The 24,467-nt window shown below is 35.6% G+C and overlaps 1 protein-coding gene across 9 annotated transcripts in view; it reads left to right on the top strand.

Moving 5' to 3' along the window:
* The window catches only part of WNK1 (WNK lysine deficient protein kinase 1), a 163,232-nt gene that overhangs the window by 56,777 nt on the left and 81,988 nt on the right, over positions 1-24,467 (top strand). For all 9 annotated transcript variants that reach the window (XM_030321400.1, XM_030321394.1, XM_030321392.1 and 6 more), the window contains exon 2: positions 12,982-13,154. In XM_030321400.1, the coding sequence (XP_030177260.1) occupies positions 12,982-13,154 (173 nt within the window). The remainder of the gene's footprint in view (positions 1-12,981; positions 13,155-24,467) is intronic.

Here is a 24,467-nt window from a genome sequence, read left to right as displayed (position 1 = left end):
GCTTTCTGCATTTCTGGGTCTCCCTGTAAAGTGGTAATATTTATTCCCTGCCCCCAAGTAGGTATGAGAAGAAGGGAGAGGTTAAGACTGAGCTGATAAGGAGAGGATTCTAGAAGAAAAGTGATACACAAGTATTTAAATTTAATATGAATGTGTATGTTAGAGTCTTCTCCCATGTTCATTAGTTCAATATCCCCCAACCCCCCCCCCAAAGATTTAAAAAAAAATTTTGCCTTGGTCTTGTTTCCTTAGGTGAATACCTTGTCATGCACATTAAAAAGAAAATGAATTGTATTCTTATATACTGGACTTAATTTTATTGATTTCTGGATGAAATGAGACAAGTTTTGGGTATCAAGCTCAGTGAATTCCCTGATGAGATTCTTGCTTTACAGTGTGTGCCTACAGCATTTGCTTTTCTGTGGGGGCAGATTCTTACCTGGATGACCCACTAAGTTTCAGTGCTAATAACTCTGAGTTTTCAGTTCTGTTTTGTTGGTTTCCCCTTTGGCAACCTTTCATTGCCCCCATTTTAAAAACTTTGCAAACTTTCTTGTATCCACTACAGGGTATCATTTGTCTCTGACGTATAAAATTTCCTTCCTATAATGAGCAAGAATTTTTTAATCTTTATCCCTGTCCACATTCAACTTCCCTTCTTGTCCCTTTCTCAGCCCTTTTGCTTTCTTTGCAAAGTTTTATTCTAAGGCCCTACCTATAACAATTGGACTTTAGCCCTCTCAGTTAATTGCCTTCACATTCAAATAAACTTTTGAATTTCAATAAAAACTTTTGAATTTATGTGAATGGCTAAACGTGTTGTGAGTTTTGCTATTTACAATGGATACTGTAAGTGAATATTTAGTGAAAATAGTTTTTTTTTTAATAGGACTAATAAATGTGTTTACTTTCTTTTTTGTGGTTCAGCTGTTCTAAGCTGTTTTGTAGCGTTAACATAAAGCTTTCTATATTTGCCAGGTTCTAGGTATGTTTGAATAGTTTGGTTTTTGTGGCCCCCTCACCCCACAAAGAGATGACTGGAGAGAATCTCTTAGGCTCCAAATTTATATACTTGTGGCCCAGATTTGGGGATGAATTGGAGGATGCTTAATGATAGAACTATATAAAGTAGTCTAGTTTGAGAAAGCACTCTTAACTTTTTTGTGTAAGTAGATCTTTTTTTTTTTTTTTCTGCTTTGGAACAGATAACCTTTTTGTAAATAAATGAAATGCAAATAAAGATGAGCCAGATTGGGGAAAAGGGACCGATTGGGAGGAGTTATAACACCAGGGTTTGTTTTTTGTTTTGTTTTGTTTTTTACTATTCTTTTGATGACCTTTTTTGTCTCTGAAACTGGTACTTACTATTTCAGAATAGTTCTTAGAAGACTCCCTGGAGAAGCAAGTAACACAATGTCATTTTTAAATATCCCTCTACCCTCCCTCACCCCCATAATTATCATTATCTATTGACCTGTTTAGGAAAATTCAGCTAACTGGACTCTTCTCTGTAGGACAGACCCAATTCCTCTCTTAAGGGTACCAGACAGGAAGGCTATAAAGAAATTTGTAGGGAGTTTACTCTGTAGATTTGACCACTTAAAATCCAGATTTAATTTTCATATTATATTTCAAAACACCTTAAAAATCCTGTTAATCGTTTTTGTTGTTAATATTTAAGAGTTTTTGCATGAAAATCATTATTTTGCTTCTATTATTTATTTTCCCACCTTTCCCCAGGCCTTCAAACTCTAATTATTCTGGAATTTTCAAGAAAAAGAATACAAGTTACCTACATAGTTTAAAAAACAAAGTATTTCATAGATAGAAGTATAAAATACTTCTGTCATCCTAGAATTGTTATTAGACCATGTAGGCCTATAAGAGATAGATATGCCAGACTTAAATAATTATTTATATGATGCCTATCTTTCAAAATACAGAATATTTCTTTAAAAAAATTCTTTATCAGGCGATAACTGAAACTCATGCTGCATTCAAAAGCAATGTTTCAAACGCTTTCACCTTGAAGACAAGTTTTTATTTCTATATCCCAACACCCACAAATAGTATCACTTTAAAAGATGGAAGAGATGCCCAGATCTTTGCTGAGTCAGTGTGGTGCAAAAAATGATAAGAAGGGAGGACTCCAATATTGACCTAAAATATTTTAATCAAGGAATTCCAGGCACTTCTCCCCACCCATATTTTGATGTATAAACTTGTCATCTGTGGTCTTAATTTAGCGGTAAAACTTTGAATATTGCTAAAAATAAAATGCTACAGAAGCTTAAATGCTAATAAAACTTGAGGGCCAGGTATTTTGGGGGTGTGGATGTTAGCCCATAAAATTAATTAATGACAACCAATCTCACTGTTTCGGGTGCACAATTTGTTTGGAAGGTTTGCTTCTGGGGCTAATTAAGCAATAGGGATAGAATTGCTACTTTAGAAAATACTTAAATTTGAGAATAAAGGGAAAATGCCTCTAGAGGATGTTTAAAATAACTTCTTAAAAGCAAGCAAATGAAGATGTACAAATTGCTCTAAGGCCATGGTACTAAATACTAACATTGTGTTTCTCACCCAAGAAGAAATTGCATCAGCACATAATCCACGGAGCACTGTTATTTGGATGGTACTGAGATGAACAATTGTTTTAGTTGTGGCCCAGCTCCCCACTTCCACCCCTCAGCAGCCTGGAACTGTGTGTGTTATAGGAGGTCATGTGACAGTGATCCTTGGTTTTGTTCATTTAGCCTGTCAGAGCAATTTTATGTAGGTGGAAAGAAATGAATGAAATGAATAGAGTGGGTTAGCTGCATCAGCTCTAGTTTATACTGAAGGTAATGAATGATAATGTTTCAAGCCCCCAGGAATATCCAGCTTGATAATGCTGGAGAGAAGGTGCTAAAAAGCAACAGTGGCTAATCTGTTCTAAATCTCATTTGGTTATTTAAAAATTTTATCATTGTCTTCATGATAACTTGATTGGCATGGTAATATTTAAATAATATATATTCCTCTTACTGTACCTGCAGTTATAACTTAGTAAAGAGACTAGTCCTTTTCAGTGAACCCTAGTTAATAACAGAAATGTCAATATGACTTTTCTGAGAAGAAAATAGTTAGAAACTTTACAAAATGTTTAAGATGTTTGTTTCTAGTATAGTAAATGGAACATGAGCTTTGAATTAAATCTTCATTTAATTCTTGGTTCTGCTTTTCATGTGAACTTAAGGGATATATTAATTTTTTTTTTCTGAGTCTGTTTAATTGTGTAAAAGTCATACTACCTAGTATTTCACAGCGTTTTTCTGAGAATTAATGAGAACAGAATTAAACAACCAGCTAATAGGTAGGAAACACTTGGCAAGTATTTTTAAAACCCCAACTGTCCTTACTGGTCTGTGAGCTTGTTGGTTTTGATCTGTTTTATTATTGTCTTAAAATGTTGGGGTCTGTTGGGGTACCTGGGTGGCTTATTTGGTTAAGTGTACGACTCTTGATTTTGGCTCAGGTCATGATCGTGAGTTTGAGCATCTGGCTCTGCCCAGTCAGCGCAGAGCCTGTTTGGCATTTTCTCTCCCTCTCTCTCTGCCCCTCCCCCGCTCTCTCTCAAAAATAAATAAACATTTAAACAAATTTAGGGGTGCTAAAATAATTTACTTCTGAGATATTTTATGAAATGCTCCTAGATTAAAAAATAGATTTAGTCATAGGTACAAGTTGACAAATTATTGAAAGAAGCACCAAATTACTTGTTTTGAGTTTTTTCCTCACTTAGTTGATAGTCTGTACTCATGCAATTACATATTTCTAATTTTAAGTAAGGTTCTCAGACCCCTTAAAATAAATCTTCAATAATTTTCAGGGAGGATAAAAATTACAGGTATTTAAAATAGCCTCTCTTGCAGCAGAGGTGACTTCTAGGCAAAATTAGATAAAAGTTAGTATTTCAGTAGAATTTTAAGACTGTCATTTATTGTGTTCTCAAGGAAAATTGGTTGTAGTTTTTAGGTGAAGAAAAAGTCCCTGAGTTCTTTTTCTCCCCTTCCTTTTTTTGTATTTTGTTATAAATAAGTAGTTGGCAACTGTTTAACAATGGGCTTTTACAAATTATTTTTAAAAATCAAATGGCAGCAGCTGTGGTCTTTTTTAGACTTACTGAAATTCAGAGTCAATTTCAATTCTTATCTTTCTTTTAAGTCCTAGAAATTTCTTTTATTCCTGGGAAATGCTAACTGCTTGTTAAGGATATACACGCACTTCTTTCTTTTCTTGGAAAGCACTTTCATGGATTCATTCAACATATGGCTATTTAGCAACTTATGCTAGGTTGTCAGATACCAAAGATAGAACACTGAAAAAGCATTTTGTCACTGCTTTTAGAATAAGTCTCAATGCAATATGACTTGTGATTAAGTGATACAAAAGAGGCATATACATAGTTTGTAAAAACATATAAATAAGGAAGGAGGATGATAATCTAGAGTAAGAGACAGGGGAGGTGTCCCTGAGGAAATGAATTGAATTGATCTTTGAAGGATGACTGGGCATTAACTAGGCTAAAAAGGTTGATAGAAAGGCATCCTAGATAGAGGACATGGCACGTATGAAGGACCTGTATGGGAAGGAGCATAACATGTTTGAGAATGCAAAAGGTTAGAGTGATAAGAAATGAAGCTTGAAGAAAGGGCAAGGACCATATTATGTGGGACTTCGTAGGTCACAGTGGTTTTTCACCTTTGTCCTAAAGGCTGTAGAAAGTTATTAAACAGTTTAAACAGGATTATGACAGTATTTCATTGAATCTAAAACTGCAGTTGTGTGATGCATTCTAATTTCAGATATGTGAAAAATGGTATTTCTAAAGATTATGTAGGCATACCTTAGAATTGATTTAATTGGCACTAAAAAATTCTGGCTGTATATGGCAAAAATGGAATAACAGATTGTATAAGGGTAAGATTAGGTTTGGGAAACAACTTAGTAGGTTATTGCAGGAATTCGGAAGACATCATGATGGCTTGAAATAGGATAGTGGTGGTAGAGAAGACCTAAGTAAATTACTTTGAGTAAGTTTCAGCAGAAAATTTACCCAAGCCTTGTGTACTTTAAAACATTATTGAAAACTTGGAAATACAGATGTGATAAAGTCTTGAGATTTTAAATATAATTAAAATTTAAGTAAAATAGACTGATTTGTGCTAGTGTCTTTCACATATAGTAACAATTTCTATCCAGAGTTACGTATCAGTTGAGAGAAAACATCTCACAGTTAAAGGTTCAGTATGTCTTTTAAACTATGTAAGAATTTTGTGAAAGCCCTCTACAGAAAATTAGTCAGACTTAAATTTAACTTCCTAATTGTACAACAGTGACTATATTTACATAATTTATATTTAAGCTATTACTTTTTTTTTAATGTTTATTTTTGAGAGAGAGAGAGTGTGAGTGGGGGAGGACCAGAGAGAGAGGGAGACACAGAATCCAAAGCAGGCTCCAGGCTCTGAGCTGTCAGCACATAGCCAGACGCAGGGCTCAAACTCACGAACTGTGAGATCATGACCTGAGCCGAAGTCAGACGCTTAACCAACTGAGCCACCCAGGTACCCCAAGCTATTACTCTTAAGTAGTACACCCCCTTATCCTGTATAATGTATGTTCCAAATTTCAGCTAAAATGGTCTAGTGTAAGTAGTTTCCAGCAGTTCTAAACTATGGGTGAATAAACAAATTTAAATAAAATATAAGTTTAGATCTCATAGTCCACTGTTATTAAAGTTTGAATCTCCTCACCTCCAATCTATATCCTACGTTTCTTTTTATAGATTCTTGTGGTCTTAAGCATTTCAAGTGTTACATGACCAGAACTGTGGGGACTTTCATGCCTGTGATCTCAGTTTTAATCCTTAGAGTATCCTGCTGATATGGGTTCTTCTTACATGCCTAACTCTAGCTTGTGCACACTTGTGCACACAGAATTGGGTCTTTTGTGATATGCTCTCAGTATACCCGGTTTTTTCCTCTTTATCATACTGAATAAAAGTAATGCCTGTGCCTCTTACAGTGTAAAGTCTAGAGAGCAGGAACCTTGTCTCTGATGCTCATCATATCCTGTTGTCTGATGACAGGGTACTCAAATATTTGTTAAAATCAAGCAAACGTTTATGAAGATACACTATAATTGCTAAAAACTAAAATGGAGGTTGCATGCTACAGAAGATAAGAATATTTATCAAGACAGTCAAGAAGGTAGACTATATATTGGGGTGTCTAGGAGGCTTAAGCATCCAACTCTTGATTTTGGCTCAGGTCATAATCTCATGGTTTGTAAGTTTGAGCCCTACATCGGATTCTGTGCTGACAGCGTGGAGCCTGCTTGGGATTCTATCTCTTCCTCTCTCTCTCTTCTCCTCTCCCGCTTACGCATGCACTCTCTCTCTTTCACAATAAATAAACATTTAAAAAGAAAGTATACTATATGTTAAAATAAATAATGTCAGTTTTAGGTAGAAATCATAATTCATTTGGCTCATGTGTACTATCTTTTTTTTTTTTTTTAATGTTTTATTTTTGAGAGAGAGGGGGAGGCACAGAATCCAAAGCAGGCTCCAGGTTCTGAGCTGTCAACACAGAGCCCAACACGGGGCTCGAACCCACAAACTGTGAGAGATCATGACCTGAGCCAAAGTTGGGTGTTTAACTGACTGAGCCACCCAGACACCCTGTCATGTGATTACTGTCTTGTAATTGTATTCAGACTGAATTAACTTCATAGTTTCTTTAAAATAAGTTTTCTACGTGTAAGCAATCAAGGGTTTTTTTTTCTTTCTGTATAAATTTTCCTTAAATGAGGAATATTTAGGAATGAATGTATGGTAAGGAAGATTTTTAAAAAACATTGGGAAATTCTGTTATAGATCAATAAATAGAAAATAAAACCAGCTGAAAACTCTTCCCACTGTAAAACACTAGATATTTTGAAAATTTTGATCAAAAGCACAATAAAAACCTGTCCTTTTAAGTGCATAACTAAGCTTGTAGGAATGTAAGGATGATCTCCCAAGATCTAGAAACTAAGAAGAAACAAAAAAGCAGAGTGGGAGAAGTGTGAACTGACACTAGGACTTTTCTGAGACAGTTGCCAGTCTCATTAATAACTAAGGTATGGTTTTACCATCTATCTAATGATAGATGAAGTCTCAAGCCCAAGCAGGTAGTGGAACTGAGATGCAATAAAGTTGTTCCTTGAAGAGCTACACCTTTAATGAAAATATGGACTAGAGAAAAATTAAGTTTCTGAGACATGGAAAACAGAAGGTTCTCCAGGTCAGGTGAAAAAATGTTTACCCTGAAAATTTATAAACAAGGACATGTATTGACACACATAATAAGATTTGAGTTTGAACTGATTGCATGGAGTTAATGGCCAAGACTAGTAATATTCCTAGGACATTAGGCCTAAACAAACTCTGAACTGATCCACCGATTTACCGGGATACATCCACAACTGAGCATATTCCAAAATACAAATCACGGTTTAAAGTAACCATTTTATGGGCGCCTGGGTGGCTCAGTCAGTTAAGCATCTGACTTCGGCTCAGGTCATGATCTCTCAGTTTGTGAGTTTGCACCCCGCGTCGGGCTCTGTGCTGACAACTCAGAGCCTGGAGCCTGCTTCGGATTCTGTGTCTCCTCCTCTCTCTGCCCCTCCCATGCTCATGCTCTGTCTCTCTCTGTCTCTCAATAATAAATAAATGTTAAAAAAAAAAGTTAAAGTAACCATTTTATTCAATATTGTAAGTCACATGAAGAAACAAACCACCACAAGTGAACCAAAAACGATAGGCAAAATCAGAGCCCCAGTAACTCAGATAAAAGTGTAATTGAACTGAGCCTTTAAATTATTTTAAAGAATTAAAGGACTAAAAACGGAAATGACAAAAAAACATCAAGTTAGTGTTGGAGTGGGTAGTGAATGACTGATTTAATAAAGACACAAAAAGAGATTCAATAAATCAAAATGCATTACAGTTAAAAACTAAATGACAAGTGCTACTACTTTCCTCAGTCATCTGGTTTTATATACTTTGACTTTGTCCTTTCACTCACTGTCTGTTCTCTAGAAAAGGAACATTTTAGGAGGATAACCCAGGATCTCTGCTGCCATGGACCTGAGTCTCAGTGGACAGTGTATGACTTGTGGATGATTGCAGCCATTGGTTGAGAGTGGGAATAGAAGTGATTAAGGACTGTGAAAGGGGGATTTTATGGAACTTTGAGAGAGGTCAAGCTTACAGTGATAATTTAGAGATGGAACAGAAGGAAGGTCTGCAGAAGGTGCTGGGAAAACTTACAGGTTCATGAAGCAGGGAATGAGAATGAAGGTTGTAGAGATTCATTGCAAATTCAGCTGCCAGTTATCATGTCTCATTCAAAACTCCATGTGTTAGGGTTACCACTGAGTGGGAAGGGACAAATCCTACCCCCAGGCATTGGGCCTGGTGAAGTGGCAGCAGAATTCCTTCCCCACTGAAACTATTAGTTAAGTGCCTAGCCTTCTTGTTCTTCTTTTTTCTCTCCTAGCTTTGTTTATGATGCTAATGAGGAGAGTAGGGACTGGAGTGGTGGCTTGAGTACTTCTGGTGACAGATTGACAACTTTGTTTTATTTTCTTTATGGATGTTCAAATATGTGCCTCTCTTACCTATATACCTAGCCCTCTAAGACTTGTGTGGTTAGTTGGAAGTGTTCATATTTTTTGTGTTCATTCATCACTTATTTCTGGATCAGGGACTGAGACCTTGCCACATGTCTTTTGTATCCCTTGCTCCTTTGGACTTTAAAGTTTGATTAATCTAAACAAATTTTTAGGAGGTAATAACCAGTTTAGATCTAGTAGTAGCTTGGGAGTGACTTAGTGAGCAAGATCTCAGAACATTGTCCAGAAGATAAAGAAATGGAAAATGAGAGAGAAGTTAAAAGATAGGAAGAATGGAGTAGGTTACACACAAAAACACAGACACACAGCACATACAAACACATACGTAAATCTTAGAAGAGAAAGGAATAGGAGAAGGCAATATTCAAAGAGATAATAGTTGATAATTTTCCTGACTTGAAGACAAATACTTGAAACTTGTGGCTTAAAAGCACACTCAGCGCCATTATATATACATAAAACTAGATGCCTGGTAGTGGAAGTACAGAACACAATTTAAAAAAAAAAAGTCTTGGGGCACCTGGGTGGCTCAGTTGGTTAAGCATCTGAATTCGGCTCAGGTCATGATCTCACAGTTTGTGGGTTCAAGCCCCACAACAGGTTCTGTGCTGATAGCTCAGAGCCTGGAGCTGCTTCGGATTCTGTGTCTCCCTCTCCCTCTACCCCTCCCTGCTTACACTCTGTCTCTCTCTCTCTCTCAAAAATAAATAAATATTAAAAAAATTTTTTTAAGGCTTTAGAGCAACTAGAGAGAAAATACAGATAAATTTACAAAGGAGGACATTTATACTGACAGCTGTAGTAGACAACAGAACACCGCAAAACAGTATCTTGAAAATGCTGAAAGAAAAATAAGCCAACCTAGAATTCTACACCCATCTAAATTATCATTCAAGAGTCATGATGGAATAAACATTTCAAACAAATTAAGATTACACCACTATTGGAATGTTTACTGAAAGAATTGTGAAAAATGTATTTCCCAAAAGAAGAAAAATAAGCCCAGATAAGGGAATAAGGAGCAAAATGGAAAGGTGAATAAAAAGATATGTGGGTATATATAAGTAAACATATACTGTTTAAATAGTAATTATAATGTTGTCTTAAAGAGTAGTAGGATAGTAGGGAACTAAAGTATTAGGCAAAAATAATATATAAGATAATTGATATCAGAGGAGTGATGAGAATAGTACTTTTTATGGTATATAAATGTACAATAAAAATTTTTTTAATATATACTACTTGGGAAAAAGAATTGTTGGGAGAGCAGATTATCTGTACAATCTCCATGTCGTTACAAGTTCTATGCCTTTAATTAAAATTCTTGATTATATCCTGATATTTTAGGTGGTTTATGCTGTAATTTCTATATTATAAAAATAAAAGTCTTATTGGAAAAAAATAGCTAAGATAATTTAGAAAATAAAATTGAGGAAGGTGTTATAGGAAGTGGTTCTACCAAGAATGAATTATTATTTTTTATTTTTTATTTATTTTTTTAATTTTTTTTAAAAAATGAATTATTTTAAAACTATAACAAGAAAGCGTGATATTAGTGCAGAATAGACAGACCATTGTAATAGAATATAGAATCCAGAAATAGAATTACACTTATATGGAAAGGATGGATTGTTCATCCCATAGTATTGAGTTATTGGTTAATATAGAAAAAAAACAGCCAGTCCTTCTTTTATCCAACCAAATAAATTACTCAACAAATAAATTCCCAAGTGTGGCAAACAAAACAAATTTATATTTTAAAAAGGAAAAACATATAGCCTCAGTGTCTAGAAGAATTACTTGAAGACATAAAACGCACCTACCACAAAGTAAAAGATAAATTGAACTATAGTCAAATAAAAACATTGAAATCAAAAGACTTCATAAGCAAGGTGGAGATACGAAACACAAATTGAGAAAACATATCTGTAACATAAAATTAATAAAGAATTAGTATCCAAATTTATATTGAGAACTTATACAAAGAAGGAAAGCAACAAATGATATGATTGGACATCTCACAGAAGAAGAATATGAAGTAGCCTGCAAAGAAACAAAAAGTTTTTCTCACTTATTTTTGACTCTCAAAATGTAAACTAAACAATAGGATATGAGTTTATACCCATCAAATTGATTAATGTCTGATAATACCAATTGCTGGTGACCTTGTGCAGCAGAAACCTTCATACAATGCTATTAAGAGAGTATATTTGGTACAGTCCCCTTGAAAAACAATTTGTTGATACCTATGAAAATTGAAGGTGCCTATTTCTTATGATTAATTCTAGACATATATCCTAATAGTATTTTTTTTGTGCCTCAGATCTCTTTTGAAAGCTAGAATAATGTTTTAAGTCTGTATAATAAAATACATAGGATTAAAATGGAAACTGATTATACTGAAATAGTTACAAAAATTTTTTTTAAAAAAAAAATTTTTTTTTTCAACGTTTTATTATTTATTTTTGGGACAGAGAGAGACAGAGCATGAACGGGGGAGGGGCAGAGAGAGAGGGAGACACAGAATCGGAAACAGGCTCCAGGCTCCGAGCCATCAGCCCAGAGCCTGACGTGGGGCTCAAACTCACGGACCGTGAGATCGTGACCTGGCTGAAGTCGGACACTTAACCGACTGCGCCACCCAGGCGCCCCACAAAAATTTTTAAATATGTGATGTAGTATGCATTATTAGTGCATACTAATAAGAGCAACTGAAAGATCTAATAGCTGTCAATTTCAAAGTAATTTGATTGATGTAAATGGTATTTTGAGATAATCTATAACCACTGTTACATGATATCAAAATATCTAGGGCTATTGGTGACAAAAATCACAAGGATTGCTGAGTGCTCTCAGGTATATATATTCATAATTGATGTATGGGCTTATTTCTGGACTGTCAACACTATTCCTTTGGTCTATACATCTGTCCTTACGCCAGTACCACACTTTTTTGATTGCTGTAGCTTTGTAATAAGTTAAGAACCTGTGTCCTAGACACACACTTTAATGTATGTCCAGGGAGATTAATACTGTAACACCACTGCAGTATTGAGTAGCAAAAAATGGGGAAGAGTCTAAAGATTAATCAATAGGAGATTATATAAATTGTGATATATTTAGATAGTGAGTAACTGTAACAGTGATAATGAACAAAGCCAAGTTACAATAATATGGTAGATATCTTGTAGTCTCCTTGTGTATCATCACGGGTGATTTCAATACTGAATGAACACAAGCTTTCAAAGAAAACATACTCTGTAACATCATTTTATGAAATTTTAACATTTTAACACAAGGTGTAAATACCCATTTGGGAATGGTATGTCCAAATTCAGGCTAGTGGTTATTAAAGGGTAAGGAATAGTGACGGGGGAAGGACAATCTAGTTACATAGGAGACTTTAATTATATCTAGAATGTTTATTTATGTGATGGACACATTATTGTATGCCTGGAATATTTTGTTAAAATATGTATTGCATGTTTTGATAGAATATTAATATGGCAGAGATAGTTTCAGTTTTAATATATAGAATAATTCAGAGTTTGTTTATTTGGGATTTTGTCAAGGGAAGATCAACAAATTGTTTTTCCCTAGTTCATCTCAGAGAAGTGAATTAACTTACATAGTGCCAGGTGCTTTAAACATGTGATAAAGCATACCTAGTAGATTAATATATTCATAAAGAAAATTCTGATCAAAGCAAAGACAGAACTAGAATTTATATTTAGATCTTTTTACCTCCAAAATCTCATACCATATTGTTAAGTTGCATATCTAGCAATAAATGACTTATTTTAGAAGTGGTAAGTTAACTGCACCTACAAAATGAGACCATCTCTGAGGCATACATTAACAATAAAGATGCTGAAGTAATCTCAAGCATGACATTATAATCTAGTTTTCTTAAAGATACTTTTTAGCCTGTTGTCATACTGCTGAAAGGCTAAAGAAATTATTGGTCTTTAGCAACTGTAGTGTTCCTGTTTGAAACAGTATTGATCATCATAATTTAGTACACATTTAGCATTTAAAATTATTTTTGTGTGTTTTTCTATTTGAACTATTTTATTTTTATCCAAGTATAATTAACATAGTGCTATATTAGTTTCGGGTGTGCTGTATGATTCAACAATTATACCTTTCTCAGTACTCATCATGATAGTGTACTCCTAACAGCATTTAAATTTAACTGTGTGACTTCGTGTTTTGTTATTTTAAACCACGTTCTGTTCTGGTTCTTGATTTTAGGATCGAAAATTAACAAAGTCTGAGAGGCAGAGATTTAAAGAAGAGGCAGAAATGTTAAAGGGCCTTCAGCATCCCAATATTGTTCGATTCTATGATTCCTGGGAGTCCACAGTAAAAGGGAAGAAGTGCATTGTTTTGGTGACTGAACTAATGACATCTGGAACACTTAAAACGTAAGTCTATCAATATTATCAAAATTGACCAAGAAGTATGAAAGAACTTGAATTTTCCTATTTTATCAGTCCTGCTTTTGTCACCCAGTGTTACCATGGAGGGAACAATCCTTCCAACTGTTATTAGCACATTTTCTTGCCCACAAAGTCCTCTGGTGTATAAAATGATTTGATAATTATTCAGTAGTAATATTAAAGTGAGAAGTTATTACAGAATGAACCTAGTTATTTTAAACCCTGTTGATTTGGGGTTCTAAAATTGAATGGCTAAGGGATTGTGAAATCAAATGGCAAGGTAGCCCTCTAGTGGTTAAAATGAGGTTGAAGCTTATTGAGAGGACTTCTCCATTTATTTTTATCACCTTGTACAGTTTTTGCTGCATATCTGCAACTATTATGTCAAATGCAAATTGTGCTGTAGCAGTTATCACTAGTTTCATTTGTTATAGTATTAGAAATTAATGCCCAAACAGCTAGACTCATCATTTCTTTCAGGAAAACAGGTCAAATGCAGAAATTTCTTGTTCCCTATTACAGAGTTTTAAAGAGTTAGAGTTTAGCCTTTGGGAATCACAGGTGTTTTCCTCACTCAGAGAGGAAAGTACAAACGACCCTTGAACAGCATGAAAATTAGGGGTACTCACCCTCCATGTAGTTGAAAATCTGAGTATAACTTTTGAATCCTCCAAACAATTACTTAATGGCCTACTGTTCCAGCCTACTGGAAGCCTTACTGATAACATAAACAGTTGATTAACACATATTCGTATATGATATGTATTATTTACTATATTCTTTTTTTTTTTATGTTTATTTTTGAGAGAGAGCACAAGCAGGGGAGGGGCAGAGAGAGAAGGGGACAGAGGATCCAAAGTGGGCTCCATGCTGACAGCCCAGTGTGGGGCTCGAACTCATGAACTGTGAAATTGTGACCTGAACCGAAGTCAGACGCTTAACCAACTGAGCCACCCAAGCACCCCTTATTTACTGTATTCTTATAATAAAATAAGCTAGAGAAAATAAAATTATGAGAAAATACATTTACAGTGCTATACTGTAAAAATCTGCATATAAGTAGACCTGCAATGTTCAAACCTATATTATTCAAGGGTAAACTGTAGTATAAATTATATGATTTAAATTTTTTTATTGTGAAGGAATTGGATTTTTTTTAAGTGTCTTTTTTTGTTTGTTTATTTATCTTGAGAGAGAGGGAGAGAGGGAGAGCAAGCCAGGGAGGGGCAGAGAGAGAGAATCCCAAGCAAGCTCCATGCTGTCAGCATGCTGTCAGTGTACAGAGCCTGAAGTGGGGCTCAAACTCATAAACCATGAGATCATGACCTGAGCTGAAACTAAGAGTCGGACGCTTAACTGACTGAGCCACCCATGTGCCCCAGATACAGATTTTTTTTAATTGTCTCTTTAGTATGTATTAATTTCTGACTACTTTTCTTTAGTTAATACTACTGAGCTGATTCATCACAGGTCTTTGAAACATAGTTTTATATTTCCTGAATGTAGTCACTTGCATGTGTTCTTGGATGCTTAAGATTAACACACTGAAAAGCCAACAGATTATTTCCCCCTAGCAAATTCTAGTTTCCACACCCAGCTTCTCAAGTATTTATGGCAACATCTTTACCCTAGTCATCCAAGCTTCTTGTTATCCAGATGTCTTTTTCTTTCACTAGACTGTGCTCCCTAGCACTATGCTTTAAACTTGGTAAGTATTTGAATGAATTGAGGGAAATTGTGTGGTAGTAGTAGTTTGTGTGTATATCTTCATCTTGAGATTCTTTTCACCAGTTTGGACATATTAATGGACTGTCAGTAGTCTGTCAGGCATACCCTACAGGAGTACTCTATAACAGTTTATTTGTTTTAAAAAGTTTATTGAAAGGCTTTGGGTAACATAGAGTAAGCTTCTTTGGAATTCCACCCCACCCCCCCACCCCCACCATCAACAAACTAAAATGTGGAATATAATAAAAGCTTTTTCAGTACATACCCAAGTTTTTAAAGAAAGAAAGAGTGACCTCCAGATGAAAGGACAAGTGGAGGTAACTAAAGACCTAAACAGTAACCAATGTTTTGGCAGTCTGTTGGGTTTTCACATCATATATAGGGCTTGAGGTTTGGATACCAAGAGTTTTATTGTCCATGCCAGGACAAAAGGCCTTAGAACTCAGTAGAGAGGGGAACTTGAACTTAGCCTGTGTCAAAAACCTGAATTATTAATAAAAAGGGAAAACTCTTCACCCCAGCCAGTGAAAGCTACAAGGAATTTTGCCCCTCTGCCCAGCACTTAGGATAAGTGGGGGAGTCCCTATGAAAAAAACGAGAAATCTCAGTTTAGGTCATGTGTAGATGGCTCTATAATATAAATGTAGACTACCAGCTTGGTGCAGGGATCACAAATCAAGGAATGAAGATTCTCATTGGTCCAGAATCCAATGAAAACTCCGAGGGACATTTTCAGCATTTCATTGGTCATTATGTACGTGGATAAAACAGCCCCCAGTGAAGGTGACCTCACAAATTACAAATCACACACAGTAATATGATGATCAGATACAACTGGAAAATAACATTGGAATTAAAGATGCTATTGACAACTCTGAAAGTGAATACAAAATAAGCTTATAAATACAAAAAGATGTCACTAAAGGTATATGTAAGTATATACAAGTATATAAAGTGATACAAGGAGAGAAACCATAATGATTAGAAACCATAGTGAAGGAATATAACTACATCAAAAACGTTCAGGCAGGGGCACCTGGTTGGCTCTGTCAGTAGAGCACGCAACTCTTAATCTCTTGGGATTATGAATTTGAGTCCCATGTTGGGCATAGAGATTACTTTAAAAAAAAAAAGAAAAGAAAAGAAAGTTCAGGCATAATTAGAAAAGATCCAAAGACTTCTAGAAATAAGAATAAATCATTGGAATGCCTGGGTAGCTTAGTTGGTTGAGTGTCCAACTCTTGAATTCAGCCCAGGTTATGATCTCATACTTCATGGGTTCGAGCCCTGTGTCAGGCTCTGTGCTGACAGCACAGAGGCTGCTTGGGGTTCTCTTTTTTTTAAGTTTATTCATTTAGTTTTGGGGGAGGGGGGGAGAGAATGAGCAGGGGAGGAGCAGAGAGAGCAGGAGAGAGAGAATATCCCAAGCAGGCTCACGCTCTACTGTGAGCCTGATGCACTGCTTGATCCCAAGACCCTGGGATCATGGCCTGAGGCAAAATCAAGAGTTGGATGCTTAACCAACTGAGCCATCCAGGCGCGCCCCCCCATCTTAATCATTTTTAAATGTACAGTTCAGTAATGTTAAGTACATTCACATTGCTGTGCAGCCATTCTCCAGCACTCTTCAAACCTGCAAAACTAAAACCCATTAACATGATTACCCATTACTCCAGCCCTTGGCAACCACTGACTGCTTTCTGTCTCTGGTTTTATCTGATCAAGATATTTCATATAAATGGAATCATAAAATAACGGGGTCTTTTGTGTTTGGCTTCTTTAACTTAGCATAATGTTTTCAAGGTTCGTGATGTAGCATGTATCAGTATTTTATTCCTTTTTATGACTACATAACATTTTGTTTCATGGATATACCACAAATTTGTTTATCCATTTGATCTGTTTCTACCTTTGGCTATTGTGAATAATACTGCTATAAAACATGTGTGTATAAGTTTTTGAGTATATGTTTTCAATTTCTTTTGGGTGTATGACTACAGGTGGAATTGCTGAGTCATGGTAATTCTATGTTTAATTTTTTAAGGAACCACCAAACTATTTTTCACAGCAGCTGAACTGTTTCACATTCCCACCAACAATGTATAAGAGTTTCAGTTCTCCATATCCTTGCCAACACTTGTGTTTTGTATGTTTGTATGTATGTATGTATGTATGTATGTATGTATATGTGTATTTTCATAGCCATCCTACCAGGTGTGACATGGTATCTCATTGAGCATCTTGTCATGTGCATGTTGGCTATTTATCTTTGGACAAATGTCTATTCAAGTCCTTTGCCCATTTTTAATTTTTTTTTTTTTATTGTTGAGTTGTAAGAGTTCTTTATTCTGTAAGCTAAACCTTTCTCAATACATGATTTGCAAATATTGTCTCCCATTCTATAGGTTATATTTTTACTTCCTTGATAATGTCCTGTGATATACAAAGTTAATGTTGATGAAGTCCAACTTACTTGTTTTTTCTTGTTTGTACTTTTGGTGTTCTATCTAAGAATCTGTTGCCAAAACCAGGGTCATGCAGATTTATCCCTAAGTTTTCTTCTAAAACTTCTACAGGTTTGTCTCTTATATTTAGGTTGTAGTTTTAATTTTAAGTAAATTTTTGCGTGCAGTGTGGGATCCAACTTAATTCTATTGCACAGGGATGTCCAGTTATCTAGCACCATTTTGTTGAAGAGACTATTCTTTCCCTATTGAATGGCCTTGTACTCCTGTCAAAAATCCTTGAACTATAGATCTATGGGTTTATTTCTGGACTCTTGATGCTATTCTTTTGGTCTACATATCTGTCCCTATAACAGTATCACACTGTTTTGATTACTGTAGCTTTTGTAATATGTTTTCAAATTCAGAAGTGTGAGTTCTCCAATTTTGTTCCACTTTTTCAATATTGTTTTGGCTATTTGGGGCCCCTTGCAATTCCATGTGAACTTGAGAATTATTTTTCCATTTCTGCAAAAAGGCTGATAGAATTTTGATTGTCAAATACAGTTATAGATACGTTGAATCTGTAGGCCACTTTGGGTAGTATTGTCATTAACTATATTAAGTTTTCCAACCCATGAACATGAGATATTTTTACATTTTATTTAGTTTTTCAATGGTTTTTTCTAGTTTCCAATGTTTAAGTCCTTTGCTTTGTTGGTTAAATTTATGCCTAGGTATTTTGTTCTTTTGGATGCTGTTGCAAATGAAATTGTTTTTTTAATTTCCTGTATAGGTTGTTAATTGTTGGTATATAGAACACAACTCATTTGTGCATGTTGATCTTGCACTCTTGCAACTTTGATGAATTCTGTTATTAACTCTAGTTGTGTGGGTTGGGGGCGAGAGTATGTGTGTTCGTTCTTTGGGATTTTCTATATATAGGATGTTGGCATCTATAAATAATAGTTTTACTTCCCTTCTAATTTGAATACTCTTATTTCTTTATCTTGCTTAATTGCTCTGGCTAGAATTTCTAGTACAATGTTGAGTAACAGTGGTTATCCTTGTCTTATTCCTAATCTTACTGGGAAAGCTTTCAGTGTTTCACCATTAAGTATGATATAAGCTTTGGGTTTTTCATAATTGTTCTGTCATGTTTTCTCCTTATTCCTAGTCTGAGTATTTTTATCATAGAAAGATACTGGATTTTGTCTAATGCTTTTTCTGCATAAGTTGAGATGATCATAGTTTTTTTTTCCCCCTTTGTTCTATTAATGAAGTATATCATGCTGACTGATTTTTTTATAAAATTGAGAGATACTTCCATTTCATGGATAAATTGTACATGGATAAATTCCATGTGGTCATGGTGTATAATCCTTTTACTGTGCTGTTGGATTCAGTTAGGTAATGTTTTCTTGATGACTTTTGCATCTATATTCATAAGAGATATTGGCATGTAGTTTTCTTGTGGTGTCTTTGCTATCAGGGCTGTACTGGCCTCATTGAATGACTTAAGTGTTTCCTCCTTTCCTACTTTTTGGAAGAGTTTGAGAAGGATTAGCCTTTTTCCTTTAAATGTTTGGTAGAACTCAACAATGAAACCATGTAGTCCTGGACTTTCCTTTGTTGGGAGGTTTCTTGAGGGAATGTTCCATGTGTTCTTGAGAAGAATATATATTCAACTGTTGTTGGGTGTCATGTTCCATATATTTCTGTTATGTCTAGGTGGTTTATAGTGTTGTTCAAGTCCTTTACTGCCTTAATGGTCTTCTGTCTAGATGCTTTACCTGTTTTTGAAAGTAGGCTATTGAAGTCTCCAACTATTGCTATAGAACTGTGTACTCCTCCTTTCAGTTCTGTCTGTATTTGCTTGGTGTATTTAGGAGCTCTGTTTGTGTATTATGTTTATAATTGTTATAATCTTCTTGAGAAATTGACCTTTTATCAATATATAATATTCTTTATCTCCTGTATCAGTTTTTTATTTTGTCTATTTTATCTGATACTAACATTGCCACCTCACTCTTTTGGTTACTGTTTGCATGGAATATCTTTTTCTGTCCTTTCATTTTCTGGGTGGGTCTTTGAATCTAAAGTGAGTCTGTTGAGACAGCATATGGTTGAATCGTATATCTCCATTGTGCCATCTCTGTCTTTTGATTAGAACATTCAGTCCATTTATACTTGAAGGAATTAGTGATAAGGAAGCAATTTTGCTAATTTTTTGGTATATTTTAATACTTTTTTTGTTCCTTGTCTCTGTTGCTGTTTTTATTAATTGATTTTTTTTTTATTGTACCATTTTAATACTCTTCTCATTTCCTTTGTACGTGTTTTTTAGATATTTTCTAGTGGTTACCTTAGGGATTACAATGAACATCACAAACAGTCTTGTTTGAAATGTTACCAACTTAGCTTCAGTAGCTTCAGAATCTTTGCTCCTATACAGCTGTGCACCTCTTTTGTGTTTTTGTAGATTTTGCAAAGATGCAAATTACATCTTTATTCATTGTGTTCCCATTAATTCAGATTTATAATTAGTGATTTATGTGTTCGCCTTTTAAATCATGTAGGAAATGAACAAAGGAGTTACAAACCAAAAATATGTTAATACTGGTTTTTATATTTAGCGATGTATTTACCTTTACCAGAGATTTTATTTCTTCCTAAAGCTTCAAGTTACTGTCCAGTGCCCTTTTGTTTTAGCCTCAAGAACTTGCTTTGCATTTCCTGTAGAGCAGGTGTTCTCACAACAGGCACCCCAGCTTTTATTTATCTGGGCATATCTTAATATTGCCTTCCTTTTTGAAGGATACTTGTGCTAGATACAAAATTCTTGGTTGATGGTTGGAAAACCCCTTTCAGCACTTTAAATATGTCATTCCTCTGCTTTCTAGCCTCCATAGTTTCTGCTGATAAGTTGGATGATAGTCTTGTTGAGGATCTCTTGATCATGATGAGTTGCTTCTCTCTTGCTTTCAAGATTCTCTCTGTCTTTGGCTTTCAGCAGGTTGAGTGTAATATATCAGTGTGAATCTCTGTATCCTTCATGGAGTTTGTTGAGCTTCTTAGGTAGAATCATGTCTTTTAGCAAGTTTAGAAAGTGTGTGGCCATTATTTTATCAAATACTCTTTCTCCTTTCTTATTTGGGGCTCCAGTTATGCATGTTGATCAGCTTGGTGGTATCCCACAGGACTCTTAGGCTCTATTGAGTTTTCTTTGTTTTTCTTTTCTTTCTGCTCCTCAGACTACATAATTTCAATTGACATATTTTCAGGTTTGCATGTTCTTTCTTTTGCTTGTTCTATCTGTTGTTGAAACCTTTTAGTGAATTTTTCATTTCAGTTATTTCATTTTTCAGACTTCTGCTTGGGTCTTTTTAATAATGTCTTTATTGGTATTCTCTGTTGAGCTAAAATTTCCTGTACTCTAGTATTTAGCAGCCATTGTTCTTAGTATTTAGTCTTCCAATTTTTTAGGATGGATACCATAATTAACCCTATTTAACCATGAGTTGGTTGTCAGTTTATATTAAATAATTCAGCTTTGAAAAGCTGATTAGGAGCTATGGTTATGAGGGCAGGACTTTTCAACTGCTAGGCTTTTCTTCAAGGTGATTGGGCATGCGTCAGCCATAATGAAGGACTTGGAGATTCTGTTATCAGGGTGAGCCTTTATTCAGTCAGTCAGTCAGTCAATCTTCTGCACTGATGATATTTGGTTGTCACTTTTTTCTTATTGGTTAAGGTGGTACTTAACTAATATCCCTAGCTTTAGCACCACTTCTCATTGTCATATTTAGCTTTTCTGGGTTTAGAAATGTCCCGTTTATAGTTGTATGGGAAAATTGGATCTCTTCTTGTCCACAATCTTCCCTTTCAAATAGTGCTGCGGTAATCATGTGTATACCTATGTCCTTATTTATTTCTGTAGAAAGGTTTCTAAAAACAAAAAGTGACTTAAAGTACAGTAAAACCTTGGATTGTGAGTAACTTGTTCTGTGAGTGTTCTGCAAGACGAGCAAACATTTCTAATAAATTTTAACTTGAGAAGCAACTGATGTCTTGTAATACGAGTTGTATGTGATGCTTGATCACAACTGATCCAGTGGTTCTTGAAGTTAGCTTTGATACACAAGTGCTTTGGACTACAAGCATGTTTCCAGAACAAAATATACTCACAAACCAAGGTTTTACTGTGTATGTGTAATTTTACTGTATATGTGTAGTTTTATTTTAATTATATGTATATGTTGATTGAATTAAATGTAAAAAGAAAACTTAATAGTCTCCACTAGAAGTGGAAGTGACTTGGTTATTAACATTGCCTGAAATGTATGCCATATCGAAGGTTTTAAAATCCAGAATGTTTAAAAAAATTTTAATGTTTATTTTTTGAAGAGAGAGCGAGAGAGAGAACGAGAGATGGCACTAGTGGAGGGAGGGGTAGAGAGAGAGGGAGACACAGAATCCGAAGCAGGCTCCAGGCTCCACGCTGTCAGTACAAAGCCTGATGTGGGACTCAAACTCACCAACCTCAAGATCATGACCTGAGCCGAAGTTGGATGTTCAGCCAACTGAGCCACCCAGGCATCCCTAAAATCCAGTATGTTTAAAATTGAACTTCATGAAAATTAAAAATTTCTGTACACAAAAACAGACACACAGACCAATGGAATAGAATAGAAACCCCAGAACTAGACCCACAAACGTATGGCCAACTCATCTTTGACAAAGCAGGAAAGAACATCCAATGGAAAAAAGACAGCCTCTTTAACAAATGGTGCTGGGAGAACTGGACAGCAACATGCAGAAGGTTGAAACTAGACCACTTTCTCACACCATTTACAAAAATAAACTCAAAATGGATAAAGGACCTAAATGTGAGACAGGAAACCATCAAAACCTTAGAGGAGAAAGCAGGAAAAGACCTCTCTGACCTCAGCCGTAGCAATCTCTTACTCGACACATCCCCAAAGGCAAGGGAATTAAAAGCAAAAGTGAACTACTGGGACCTTATGAAGATAAAAAGCTTCTGCACAGCAAAGGAAACAACCAACAAAACTAAAAGGCAACCAACGGAATGGGAAAAGATATTTGCAAATGACATATCGGACAAAGGGCTAGTATCTAAAATCTATAAAGAGCTCACCAAACTCCACACCCGAAAAACAAATAACCCAGTGAAGAAATGGGCAGAAAACATGAATAGACACTTCTCTAAAGAAGACATCCAGGGGCGCCTGGGTGGCTCAGTCGGTTAAGCGTCCGACCTCGGCTCAGGTCACGATCTCGCAGTATGTGAGTTCGAGCCCCGCGTCGGGCTCTGTGCTGACTGCTCAGAGCCTGGAGCCTGTTTCAGATTCTGTGTCTCCCTCTCTCTCTGACCCTCCCCCGTTCATGCTCTGTCTCTCTGTCTCAAAAATAAATAAACGTTAAAAAAAATTAAAAAAAAAAAAAAAAAAGACATCCAGATGGCCAACAGGCACATGAAAAGATGTCCAGCGTCACTCCTTATCAGGGAAATACAAATCAAAACCACACTCAGGTATCACCTCACGCCAGAGTGGCCAAAATGAACAAATCAGGAGACTATAGATGCTGGAGAGGATGTGGAGAAACGGGAACCCTCTTGCACTGTTGGTGGGAATGCAAATTGGTGCAGCCGCTCTGGAAAGCAGTGTGGAGGTTCCTCAGAAAATTAAAAATAGACCTACCCTATGACCCAGCAATAGCACTGCTAGGAATTTATCCAAGGGATACAGGAGTACTGATGCATAGGGGCACTTGTACCCCAATGTTCATAGCAGCACTCTCAACAATAGCCAAATTATGGAAAGAGCCTAAATGTCCATCAACTGATGAATGGATAAAGAAATTGTGGTATATATACACAATGGAATACTACGTGGCAATGAGAAAAAATGAAATATGGCCTTTTGTAGCAACGTGGATGGAACTGGAGAGTGTAATGCTAAGTGAAATAAGCCATACAGAGAAAGACAGATACCATATGGTTTCACTCTTATGTGGATCCTGAGAAACTTAACAGGAACCCATGGGGGAGGGGAAGGAAAAAAAAAAAAAGAGGTTAGAGTGGGAGAGAGCCAAAGCATAAGAGACTGTTAAAAACTGAGAACAAACTGAGGGTTGATGGGGGGTGGGAGGGAGGGGAGGGTGGGTGATGGGTATTGAGGAGGGCACCTTTTGGGATGAGCACTGGGTGTTGTATGGAAACTAATTTGTCAATAAATTTCATATATATATAAAAAAAATTTCTGTACATTGATATTATCGATAGAGTGAAAAGAGAATTCACAGAATAGAAGAAGATATTTGCAAATCATTTAACTCAAAAGGGATTAATGTCTAGAATATACAGAGAATTCTTAAAACTTGACAACATTAAACACAGCAAACAATCCTATTCAAAAATGGGCGAAGAAAAAAAAATGGGCAAAGGACCTGGATAGACATTTCACTAAAAAAGATATACAAATTGGCCAAGAAACACATGAAAAAGATGTTCACCACCACTAGTTATTAGGGAAACACAAATCAAAATCACAATGAGATACCACCTGATTCATACCTGTTAGAATGGCTAGTATCAAAAAGACAAAACAAGTGTTGGCAAGAATGTGGAGAAAAGGGAACCATTGTGCATTGTTGGTAGACATATAAATTGATGTAGCCATTATGGAAAACAGTATGGGGTTCCTCAAAAATTTAAAAATAGAACTACCATATGATCCAGCAGTTTGACTTCTGGGTATTTATCTGAGGAAAATGAAGACACTAATTTGAAAAGATATATGTACCCCGTGCTCATAACAGCTTTATTTACAGCAGCCAAGCCATGGAAGTAACCTAAGTGTCCATCAATGGATGAATGGATAAAGAAGAGGTGGTGTGTGTGTATGCATGTATATACACAATCTGTATATACAATAGATTATTATATTATTCATCCATAAAAAAGAAAATTTTGCCATTTGTAACATTGTGGATGGACTTGGAAAGCATTATGCTAAGTTAAAGAAGTCAGATAAAGACAAATACTGTATGATCTCACTTCTATGTGAATCTAAGAAAAATGAAAAATAAAATACCCAACAAC

This window comes from Lynx canadensis, chromosome B4, assembly GCF_007474595.2.
Source record: "Lynx canadensis isolate LIC74 chromosome B4, mLynCan4.pri.v2, whole genome shotgun sequence".
NCBI classification, from domain to species: domain Eukaryota; kingdom Metazoa; phylum Chordata; class Mammalia; order Carnivora; family Felidae; genus Lynx; species Lynx canadensis.
Note: the sequence above shows the minus strand (reverse complement) of the source record. Positions and strands in the feature narration are given on the sequence as shown.